Consider the following 12,500-nt stretch of genomic DNA (forward strand, 5'->3'; position numbering starts at 1 on the left):
CGTAGTCATAGCTTAAGTCGTTAAGGAAGTATACAACATCAAAGTTGTTGCGGGCACTTTTACCCCCCCCCCCCCACACACACACACACACACACACACACACACAGTCTGGGTAGGGTTAAAGGACCGGTTCAGTCAATTTTAACATGCTGTTGTATTGCTCAGGCTACCCTTGACTTGTCAGTACCCGGTGATGCCACATTTTTCTGCTCTGCCCTTTCCGAGATATGAGCTCTTCTAATGGGGGCAGTGTTTGTTTACATTTAAAGCAAAATGAACAAGGCCTACTCCAAATATTTTCACAAAAGGTACCGCTGTTTGCTAGTGGTCTGCTGATGTTGTATAATCTTTTGGATGTTTTTAGGAATAAATAAAAATGTTATTTTTTAAATGTAAACAAAGCTCTGCCCCCATTACAATGACTAGGATCTTGGAAAAGACTGAAGAAGAAGGGGAAAAAACTCAGATACTGACAAGTCCAGGGTAGTGTGAGCATTACATGTTGAAATTGACTGAACTGGTCCTTTAAGTGTAGCCTACCTTCCTGATTCACCATGAAACGCTCTTTCGTAATTGCTACATTACAAATCTGTTCAGCGGGGGCGACTATGGTCTATGGAACACTGTCTTATTATTATTATTATTATTATTATGATTATTGCAATACACTTAGATGACACTTTCATCTTAAGCGACTTACAGTTATTTATTGGTTAGAGTCCCTGGAGCAATGTGGGGTTAGGTGCGGCGAGTGGAAGGGTGGGATTTGAACCTGCAACCATTTGACCAGTGTTTCTCAACCTTTTTTAGGCGAGGCACCCTTTCAATTCATGAAAAATCTCAAGGCACCCCAAACCAACAAGCCGTAACATGGTATCGTATCGGATACCACACAAGCTTAGAAAAGTAACACATTTGGAGACATTCAAAGTTGCTGCTTTATCTCAGACAGGCTAGGCCTATGTGTAGGCCATACTGGGGTGACCCAAATGTAGACCTTCTTAATTGTGCATAAATGGTGGATGAAAGATTCCCCTGACTAAGCATTAGTTTATTCCTTTAGACACATATGTATTATATTACATAATTTATGAAGGTGAATTTTACATACTGTGTCAGCCACGCTTCTGTGGCACCCCTGAGAGGGCCGTGCGGCACCCCAGGGGGCCACGGCACCCCTGTTGAGAAACACTGCCTTAGACCACCAGGCCAGCCCGCCCCATGTGATTTTGTGACATTATCAAGAGTCATAAGTGGCTGATTAAGACATGTGAATTAGTAGTGTCTGCCTTTGTGAGGCCACTGCTGTTGGAGCACACCCACATGCTGGGGCCCTCGCTCCATGTGGGACCCAAATCCTGGACCCCACGTGTTTTGACCCCTTTTGCTGGGATAATTTTGTTGGTGGCGGTAAAAGTAAAAGTGTACAAACATTTCTTCACTGACAGGTTAGGGTCAGGGACTTTTTTGGTTTGGACAGAGTTTAGCATTCTTCTGCTATTGTTTGGATTAATATGAATGGAAGGCCCCACAAAGATTGGAAGGCCCCCACGAAGATTGTAAGGGCCCCACAAAGATATGAAGGTTGGTCTGTCTGTGTGTGTGTGTGTGTGTGTGTGTGTGTGTGTGTGTGTGTGTGTGTGTGTGTGTGTGTGTGTGTGTGTGTGTGTGTGTGTGTGTGTGTGTGTGTGTGTGTGTGTGTGTGTGTGTGTGCGTGGGTCTGTGTGTGTGTGTGTGTGTGTGTGTGTGTGCGTGGGTGAGTGCGTGTGTGTGTGTGTGTGTGTGTGTGTGTGTGTGTGTGTGTGTGTGTGAGAGAGAGAGACAGACAGAGACAGAGAGTGGTGTGTGTGTGAGTGGTGTGTGTGTGAGTGGTGTGTGTGTGTGTGTGTGTGAGTGGTGTGTGTGTGCATGTTGTGGTGAGCTCCACTTGAGTTATTGCTGAGTGATCATTTTCACTTCTGTCTAGTTCAGAGAAATAGCATCCCTACGAAACAGCAGAAGAATACCACACACACACATACACACACACACACACACACACACACACACACACACACACACACACACACACACACACACACACACACACACACACACACACACACACACACACACACACACATTGTGCAACTCATGGTGCATGACTTATTTTTTACTTCAACTTATATAGACAGATAACTATTTTGTTTTAATTTGCAATGTACGTGTGTGTGTGCGTGTGCGTGTGCGTGTGTTTGTGTGTGTATGTGCCTGTGTGAGTGTGTATGTGCATGCGTGAGTGTGTTTGCGTGTGCATGTGTGTGTGTGTTTCTGTGTACATGTGTGAGTGTGTACATGTGTGTACGTGCATGTGTGTGTGTGTGCGTGCAAATGTGTGCGTGCAAATGTGTGTGTGTGTGTGTGTGTGTGTGTGTGTGTGTGTGGGCGTGCGTGCGTGCGTGCGTGCGTGCGTGCGTGCGTGCGTGCGTGCGTGCGTGCGTGCGTGTGTGTGTGTGTGTGTGTGTGTGTGTGTGTGTGTGTGTGTGCGTGCGTGCGTGCGTGCGTGTGTGCGTGCAGATGCTCCCGTCATCTCGTGGCGTGGGTCGCCCACAGGCCCGGAGGTCGTGACGACATCATCATCCCGGCTCGAGCTCAGTTGTCGTGGCAACGGGCCGGTCGAGTGGCAGCTGAAGCCCAGCTACGCTAGGAAGTATGTCAAGCAAGGGGGCGGGGCCAGGCTGCTGATCCGCATTCCGAAGGCGGGGCCGGAACACACCGGAACCTACAGATGTGGATACTCCAACAGCAGCCTCCACTCCACCACACACATCTACGTCAAGGGTCAGTGTGTGTGTGTGTGTGTGTGTGTGTGTGTGTGTGTGTGTGTGTGTGTGTGTGTGTGTGTGTGTGTGTGTGTGTGTGTGTGTGTGTGTGTGTGCACGTTAACATTAACCTCTCACACCTCTACTCTACAACACAAGTCTACGTCGAGGGTCAGTTTATATGTGTGTGTGTGTGTGTGTGTGTGTGTGTGTGTGTGTGTGTGTGTGTGTGTGTGTGTGTGTGTGTGTGTGTGTGTGTGTGTGTGTGTGTGTGTGTGTGTGTGTGTGTGTGTACCCAACTACTTGGGTAGTTGCCAATTGGAAACTGCATTACAAACAACAAAGTAGCTAGCACAGTTAGCAACTATGATTTCGAGAAATGAACCCCAGAACAGTGACATAAGCAAGAGATTGGCAAATTTATTGCAAAATTGTGCCCAGACCAAAACCATCCCTGAACCTAACCGGTCACAGGGCGCTGTGGAGCACGCCATAACTAGCAAAGGCGTATTGGACACACGCGATAGTCGGTACAAACCAAGAATCAAGAGAGCTTTTAATTGTCATTGACCAAAACGAGTTTTGACAACCACATTGCGTTTAAAGGGACACTGTGTAAGATTTCAAGTTGTTTATTTCCAAAATTCATGCTGCCCATTCACTAATGTTACCTTTTTCATCAATACTTACCACCAGCATCAAATTCTAAGTATTAATTTTGACTGGAAAAATTGGGGATCTTCTCCATGGTCCGCCATTTTGAATTTCCTAAAATAGCCATTTTTAGCTGCAAAAATGACTGTACTTGGACCATACTAGAAAATATTTGTTTATTACTTAGTTAACTTTCATGTAAAGATCAAATTTGGCAATAGGCAGCCCAGTTTCAATGATCAGCATAGTTGCAGTACCTTTTCTTTATTTTTTTATTTTTTTATTTACACTTTTACACATATCACACAAACATCACACAAAGTGGACAGCGCTTGTCCACTAGACAAAGGAAGAATAAACAACAACAAAAACAAACAAACATAACACCCAAAAAAAAACAAAAACAAAGACAAAACAAAAAAAACAAAAAAAAACATACAATTATTTCCTACCCACTTCACATAGAGGTCTACCCTATATGCTTAACTTAGGTTTGTAAGTTTTACTGTGTCTATGTATTTATGTACTAAGGACCATGTAGACCTGACATCCAACTGTTTCAGGTGTTGTGTGTTTATACTTTCTTCCATCGTTAAAAAGTGTATTATCTGATCTAACCATTGTGAAAGAGTCGGTCCTGACTGCGATATCCAATTCATGAGTATGCATTTTCTGGCAAAGTGACATAATATTACAAAAACACATTTCTTTGCGTAAGGGAACACATTTCCCAACCCATAATTCAACAAATACAACCTAGGACAGAGATCAAAAGTGCACTCACACATATCTTGGATTGCTTCGTGAATCTTCTCCCAGAAAGAATAAACAACTTTGCAGTCCCAAAATAAATGCATAAATTAAAGTACTAACGTCAGTTCTGGCCAGGCCATGGTAGTCAAGAAGCTTGCTGCCCTCCCCTTCATCTAATTAATTCCTAATTGATCCAGGTGCATTCCCTCAGCTGATAATCTTTCTTCCCTAGCGATTGGCCACACGGCTTTGGCACACCTTTTAAATTCTATCCACTTCCTCTCAACTGTCTGCTGCTCGGTTTTTGCTGGAGTTGGTGTTGCTGGTCGCTCGTTTTCTTATGCCTAGTTCTGAACACGTTGTTTAGCATTCTCTTTGTCGATATTGTTTCATCTCTGGTAGGCTGCACATTTTTCTTTGAGTTGCCTCGTTAGTTCTGCCTCTGTTCCAGGGAGTCCACCTATGATTTCAAGTTACGCACTTTAATTTGGACAGTTGATTGTTTTCTCTGTGCGGTGCCGTCCTCTAGTAACCTGGCTCTCACTTACATTGTCTCGGGCTTCCCATCTGATCACTTTAAATGCCTCGCACGCCGTTTTTTGAATCGCTTTTGGTTTCTTGTCATTATCCACCCTGATGGTAAATCGGATTTTGGCTAGCTGCTTTTTCACCTCGCATGTTTCAGTTGCTTACAATATGAATTCATAATTCTCTGCAGAGGTGAATATTTGATGGTTAACTCGTTGCATTTGCCGTCTGCTGGCGTTTGATATAGGTGCTTAATTAACCTTTACCGTGGGATGATAAATCCATATTCATTTAACATTCACGTGAAAGTTGTCGCATGGAGTACGCCTACTGTAGTCTATTTTGCGCTTTGAGTCGCATGGCGGCATAGTGTAGTCTATGGAAATCTGGCGACCCTGTGTGTTTGTGCTTCGTGCTCTGAAACGGTTGGATTGAATAGCCCATGCTTCCTTTGTCATAGTAGTTAGGTAAGGGAGGCGTCATGCGATGTGTATTTTTTAATTACAGTATGTTGTTCCGCCGTCCTCGCCGGTCACCTGACATTTGTAACAAAGCACAGGTGTTTCTAATCGGGCTTGGCTTGAATTGATTGTTGCTGGAAACCGTGCTTCGGGACCTGTGGTTATTTATTTATATATATATTTATATACTCTAGCTGTTTATAAGCTGGTGACTGCTGCTTATCCGTCTTGTTTTTGGCATTCCTGATGTTCAACGCATTCCCCTTGCACCCCCTGTGACCATTTGCAGTGTGCTAGCTCTATAGCCTAGATTTACATGCTCCTTGTATCTACTGCTTCCTGGCTATTCATCTGTTAGTTTTTTGGGGGGTTGCAATTATCATAGTTCCGAGTTGTCTGCAATGTTCGGGATGTTGTCTCTGCTGCATTATAGTAGGCCTACAGGCCTGTTTTGCGCTCTGTATCCTAGACTAGGTATTGTGTTCTAGTGAGCCATTGCTTCCTGTCTGCTAGTCTAGGTGCTTGCAGTGTGTATAGTCATAGTCCTGGCTGGGCTGTGTAGGTACTCTGGCTGTGGCCTGGCTCTAGTGTGGTTGCTGTTTCACTCAGTGCTGGTGCCCTGTTTCGTGCTGGTATGTAGTCAGTCCTGTTTTGGCCAATGTAGTGTAAGCATTTTGTCTGGAGTCCGTCATTACTACTAGCAAGGGATGCATTGTCTTTATGTTACTGGCTGATGTAGGCTGTGCTGGCATGGCTATATTGCTCTTCTGTTAAAGCCTGGTTGTATGCCTAACCGTGACCTTGCATGGCTGTGTATCTTTCTGCTAGCTCGGTTGGGTTGTGCAGTAGTGCTTGTGGCGTATGGCATTATTAGCTCTTCCCCTCATTCCGGTCAATTTGGTTAAACTATATGCATCTTACAATATCAACTGTAGGCTATTATGTTATGTTGGGTAGTGGTGTGCATGTTGGGTCATATTTAGCACGTTTAGGCCTTGTCATGCTCATGGAGCCGTGTCGTGGCCTCTGCTGGGGGAGGCTGCATCAGTGGTTATGTTGGCGTCGTCCTTTAGTGTAAATCATGTTGCCGTAGTGTAGTGTAGAATGTTGCCGTGTCTGGATAATTTTGCTGATTTTGTCTGCTTTTGCTGCCAACTGCATGGTATACATAGGCCTTTGCTAATGCTGTTAGCTTCTGTGGTCTGTTGGCATTGTTTCCCTGTGTAGTCGTGGTGGTACTGTTAGCTCATGGTCTGAATTGACTCTGCTGCTCGGCAAGTGTACTCTAGTCTTCCTCATGTTTTTGTTAATGGTCGCCTGTGTTGCTTCGTAGGAAGCCTGTCTGGCTAATGTTCACCCTGTGAGCATGTTGAATCTGTTGTTCATGGTAGCATTGATTGCCCTGAGTAGTCCATGTGCTGCAATTGCTATTGGCTCATACTCTGTCTAACTACAGCTGGCTCACATATAGTTTAACTGCATTGGGTCCTGCACCCGCCTCCAGTCATTATCTATATGCTGTCAGATCTGCTGGATTGTATTGTGCAGCTTCTGTAACTGCAGTGGGCTCACTTGGTTTAGTCTAGCGGCTGCTTCATTGGTCGGTTTAGTGTCTAGCCAGCGGCTGCCTGCTCATATTGTGTCAACGTAGCTTCTGCTGACTCTCGCCATCTCTGGTCTCCTTGCTGCTATTGGATAGGCTTTACCTACGACTGTATCTGTCCATCATTCTAGCTATTGGTTGCTGTCATGGAGGCCCAGCTTATTGTGTGCTGTCACGTGGTCCTTGTCAACCTGCTGTTTTTTCCGGATCCTAGAGTAGTACTGATCCCGTGTGGGTGTTCAGGCCATGTTAGCAGTGTTCTTTATGTTGACGCGTCTAGATGATGTAGTGATTTCACTGTCACCTTGTGCTGCCAACTACATATTCTATACTCCTTGCCAATCAGCTGCCGTTCTGGGCCCCGGAGTAGAGTGGCACTGATCCTAAAGAATCAGCCCATTTGCTGCTACCCTTCCGCCTAGTCAATTTTTATGCTGCCTGTACGCCTAGTCTATTTGCTGCTGCCCGCTACTAGAGACGGCCTGCGTAAGAGACAGAGCACTCAAAAGCCTTCCATAGGAACGAACGAGAGCATTCGGCTACGCAAACATGGCGGTGGCCGGCATCCCTCCCACCTGTCCGGTAACGAGAGCCAATTGCTTGCTGAGCTTATCCAATCATTTCGCCTAGTCCATTTTGCTGTTGCCTGTCCGCCTAGTCCATTTTGCTGCTAACCGCTACCTCGCCCATTTTGCTGCTGCACGCCCGCCTAGCCCATTTTGCCGCTGCCCGTCTACCTAGCCCATTCACAGTTTTATTTATTTCTTTATTTGCCATCCTAGCCCATCTAGTGCCCCGGTCTAATTTACTTTATCCTAATGACTCTCGGACAACTCTATTAACCATCGTTGACACACCCATTTGCTGCCTCCCATCTGCCTAGTCCTTTTTTGCTGCTGCCCGCCCGCCCAATCCATTTCTGCTGATGCCCACCTTGCCCATTTATTTATTACGCCATCCTAGCCTTAGTGCCTCCGGTCTGTGTACTTTATCCTAACGACTCCCAGCCAAGTCTATTTAAATCTCTATTTCCCTATGTGCATCTGACTTAGTTCATTTGTCCAACAGCTGGCCTTGTCTTTAATCCTACCTAAAGTCTATTTTACAGCTGGTGATGGGGCACTTAACTGCCACTAACCGAGGATGCTGCCAACCCCAAATTGTTTTAAACTGCGGCCAACTTATTGGTCATCTAGTTACATTTTATCCTTTTGGCTGGGGTCGGTCATTTCACCTGATTTCTACTGGCCTATTTAACTATCTACCGGCCTATCTAGATTTCTCTTTCGCTACTGCTGGGCAAGTTTTTATTTTATTTTTGCTGCTGCCTGGCTATTTTCTTTTGCTACTGCTGGGCTATTTCCTATTGCTGCTGCTGTGCTCCTAATATAACTGCTGCTGGTCTAGTCTGGTTAATAGAAATCTGCCTATTCCAGTTAACTTGACGATTTATGCCACATTTAGCCAATGACTGGCCCAGCCTTCTTGATTATACTTACTACTGGCATAGTCAATATGACTGCTCCTCTGATCACATGCACGATTTACTCTGAACTAGTGCATGATGTTTTTTGGGGGAGGATATCTAAATTCGACTGCTCAACCAATCCTCTCATTTTAACTGACCTTGAGAGGATTACCAGGTATGGAATTCTGCTGCCTATGCAAGCTACCTACGGCCAGACGTGCGCATCATTCTTTATGCCCAGAAGCCATGTCCCTTGCTGCCCCTGGTGGTAACCAATAAGTGCGTTGTGCGTCGTGCTGCCATCTGCTGCTCCTATGCCACCCCTCACCCCCTGCCTTTACCAAATTTAGCTCCAAATTTAGTTTTACATATTTGGTTTGGGGGGCTTATTTCTATAGCTATGACATCCTCTCATCGTATTCGAGAGAGGATTACCAGGTATAGTCTGTTTGGGGGGTTATCTCTCGCCCTGTCCTGCTGGGGTGAGAATTCCCTAAACTGCTGCTGCCCCCTGACTAAATGCTTTTCCATGCTGCTCATGGAAATAGGGGGGTTCCTCCGAACAGAGCTATACCGCCAAATGTAATTCATAATTTCAATAAAAGAAATTTCATTTATATTCTTCTCTTGTGTTTCTTGACTGAAATGGTTCTGACAGAAATTAAAGTACTAACGTCAGTTCTGGCCAGGCCATGGTAGTCAAGAAGCTTGCTGCCCTCCCCTTCATCTAATTAATTCCTAATTGATCCAGGTGCATTCCCTCAGCTGATAATCTTTCTTCCCCGATTGGCCACACGACTTTGGCATGCCTTTTAAATTCTTTCCACTTCCTCTCAACTGTCTGCTGCTTGGTTTCTGCTACCCACCACCTCCCCTGCTCCACCTTGTTGTGTATGATGTGACATGTTCTCTTGTCACGTCGCTTGGCTCTGTTCATGGGGGGTTATCTCTCGCCCTGTCCTGCTGGGGTGAGAATTCCCTAAACTGCTGCTGCCCCCTGACTAAATGCTTTTCCATGCTGCTCATGGAAATAGGGGGGTTCCTCCGAACAGAGCTATACCGCCAAATGTAATTCATAATTTCAATAAAAGAAATTTCATTTATATTCTTCTCTTGTGTTTCTTGACTGAAATGGTTCTGACAGAAATGTCCCCAGTTCAGTTCCACATTTCTTACACAAAGGAGAATTTACTTCATCAAATTTGTTAAGCTTAACTGGGGTTAGATAATATTTGTAAAGAAATTTATAATTACTTTCCTTAATTTTAATATCTGTAGCCACGGGAGAGGTGAAATCTGTACACATTCTTAACCACTCTTTCTCACTGAAATTCTTTTTTAGATCAAGTTCCCAAATTGATTTCAAGGGCAAAAAAGAGTTCTGTGATCTTTCAGATAACTTTTTATAAAAAAGAGATATCTTCCCCTTAACAGAGGAGGCCGAGGATATGAATTGTTCCGGTTCTGTAGGGCAGAATCTAAGTTGTCCCTTTTCTTGCAAATGGACCATGATGTGGCGGACCTGCAAGTACTTAAAAAAATCTGATCTAGGAATTTCATATTCTCTAGTGATGTCTGCAAATGATTTCACAGACTCAGAACCCTTGTCAAACATGTCTGAAAAAGTCTTCAAACCATTAAGTGTCCAGTTTCGAAAATTTGTTTGTGAAAGAGCTAAGAAGTCTGGGTTGAATGCAATGGGAGAATGTACGCTTATCAAACTATCTTTATCTAGGAACCGGTTACAGTCCTGCCATGCTTTCAGAGTAGCTTGTAGTGGAGATAACTCTTTTACAGTTGTCGGAAGACGTAGAGTCTTAATGTAAAGTGTTGACATAATATCTAATGGATGACATGTTGATGATTCAAGTGATACCCAAAGAGTGCTAGTTTCTAATTTCCAACTTACAATATTTCTAACCTGGCAGGCCCAGTAATACCACTGAAAGTTAGGGAGTCCTAGCCCCCCTTTAACATAGGATTTAGATAAAGTAGCTAGCTTAACCCTTGGTGTTTTATTGTTCCATATAAATTTTGTTAAAGATTTATTAATTAGCTTAAAAAAAGAAGACGGGACATGACATGGTAACATAATAAAAGCATAAATAAACCTAGGGAGTATACTCATTTTGACCACATTGATCTTACCAATGAGAGAGAATGGAAGAGTGGTCCAAGTCTGCAGCTTGTTTTGACAAACCTCCAACAAAAAGTTGTAGTTTGTCGTAAATAGTTTTTCTAAAGAAGGTGTTACTTGTATTCCAAGATATTTGAACCCATGTATTGACCAAGAGAAAGGGCATTCTTTTTTTATGTCATCACCTTTTATAATATTGAGCGGGCAAGCAATTGACTTTTGTAGATTTACCTTATAACCTGAAACTTCAGAAAATGTTTGAATATCCGCTAGTAGCTGAGGCAATGATGACAAAGGGTCAGTTATAAACAATAGTGTATCATCAGCATAAAGTGAAATCGTATGATGGTGTGTGTGTGTGTAGTAACTCCTTTTATCAGAGGGTTAGTTCTAATCTTCTCAGCAAATGGTTCTAGTGCCATGACAAAAAGTAATGGAGAGAGAGGGCAGCCTTGCCTGGTGCCCCTTCCTAGTTGCAGAGGGGCTGACTCCACACTATTGGTATATACAGTAGCATTTGGAGAGTCATATATTGCTTTAATCCATGCAATGAAGTTCTGACCCAACTTAAATTTTTCTAGTACTAAGAAAAGAAAAGAAAATTCTAAGCGGTCAAATGCCTTTTCAGCATCAAGTGATACTAATAGTGATGGTGTTTTGTCTTTATTTAGAAGATGTATAATGTTGAATAGCCGTCTGGTGTTGTCAGATGAGTGACGCCCTTTAATGAATCCAGTTTGATCTAGTTTAATTAATTTGGGCAAAACTGATTCTAGTCTTTTAGACAAAACTTTTGTAATAATTTTATAGTCGCAGTTAAGCAAACTTATAGGCCTATATGAGGAACAGCTCTGAGGGTCTTTATCCTCCTTTAATATCAGAGAGATTCTGGCTGTTTTCATAGAAGCTGGTAGAATGTTATCAGTATAAAAGCTATTAACCATTAACATAAAGATGGGTTTTAGTTGTGACCAAAATGTTTGGTAGAATTCTGCAGAAAAACCATCTGGGCCAGGAGATTTATTTGCTGACATTGATTTTATTGTGGCATATACCTCCTCCTCAGAGAAAGTATTATTTATCATGTGTTGGTCTAATACAGTGGTCTGTGGGAGGTCTAAATGTTCCAAGAATGCTTTTGCCTTAGAGGTTGAAATGTTATCTGATGTATATAAGTTACTACAAAAACGGACAAATTATTTATTTATTTCTAAAGGGTCATATACTAAATCATTCTCAGTTTTGATAACCATTATTGTTCTTCTAGCCTGTTCCTTTTTCAAGTAGTGTGCTAGGAATTTTCCTGGCTTGTTTCCAAATTCATGAATTTTCCGTTTTAGAAACAAGTTTTTTTGTTTGATGTAATTAGAATGGTCTAAGTTATAGTCAGCTCTTGCTTTAAATAAGTTTTTCCAGTTTTCTTCTGATTGAGTTTGCTTGTGTAATGCTTCTCTGTATAACAGCTCTTCCTTTAGATGCTTTGTAGTTGCAGTACCTTTTTTGACCATTTCCTGCACAGTGTCCCTTTAAGAATACAAGTACTCTCAAGTCGCTGTTCATGTGCAACCAGCGTGCCATCTATACGCTCCGTTATGTTGGTGTGTGTGTGTGTGTGTGTGCGTGCGTGCGTGTCTATGCTTGTATTTGTGTGAGTCTGTGTGTTTAAACCTAGTACGTAAAGATGGTAAAGATGCGTCTCTGTTCGTGTGTGTGTGCATATATGTGTGCGTGCGTGTGTGTGTGTGTGTGTGTGTGTGTGTGTGTGTGCGTGTGCGTGTATGTGCGTGTGTGTGTGTGTGTGTCATCAGATCCCGCTGTGGTGTTTCACGTCTCTGGTGGCTCTCTGCGTCCGGTGCGTAAAGAGGGAGAGTCAGTTCTACTTCCTTGTTTGGTGACTGACCCCGCCCTCTCCCCCTACGTCACTCTACGATTGGCCAACCTGTCGGCCCCGCCTCCTGACCTCAACTTCACCTTTGACCCCCACAGGTAAACATGCAGTAGATTGAAATAACAATTAAGTAATAATTCATAATAACTTGATTAATTTAACCCCTTAGCGCAGCACTATGGCTCTCTGTAATGTCACAGCAATGTT

At 43.5% G+C, this 12,500-nt stretch overlaps 1 protein-coding gene across 1 annotated transcript in view; it reads left to right on the forward strand.

Annotated features, from left to right (window-relative positions):
* The window catches only part of csf1ra (colony stimulating factor 1 receptor, a), a 67,270-nt gene that overhangs the window by 8,202 nt on the left and 46,568 nt on the right, over positions 1-12,500 (forward strand). Inside the window, exons 2-3 of the mRNA XM_063192920.1 lie at positions 2,557-2,820; positions 12,214-12,391. Coding sequence (XP_063048990.1) covers positions 2,557-2,820; positions 12,214-12,391 — 442 coding nt within the window. The remainder of the gene's footprint in view (positions 1-2,556; positions 2,821-12,213; positions 12,392-12,500) is intronic.

This window comes from Engraulis encrasicolus, unplaced genomic scaffold (genome assembly GCF_034702125.1).
Source record: "Engraulis encrasicolus isolate BLACKSEA-1 unplaced genomic scaffold, IST_EnEncr_1.0 scaffold_26_np1212, whole genome shotgun sequence".
In the NCBI taxonomy this organism is placed as follows: Eukaryota; Metazoa; Chordata; class Actinopteri; order Clupeiformes; family Engraulidae; genus Engraulis; species Engraulis encrasicolus.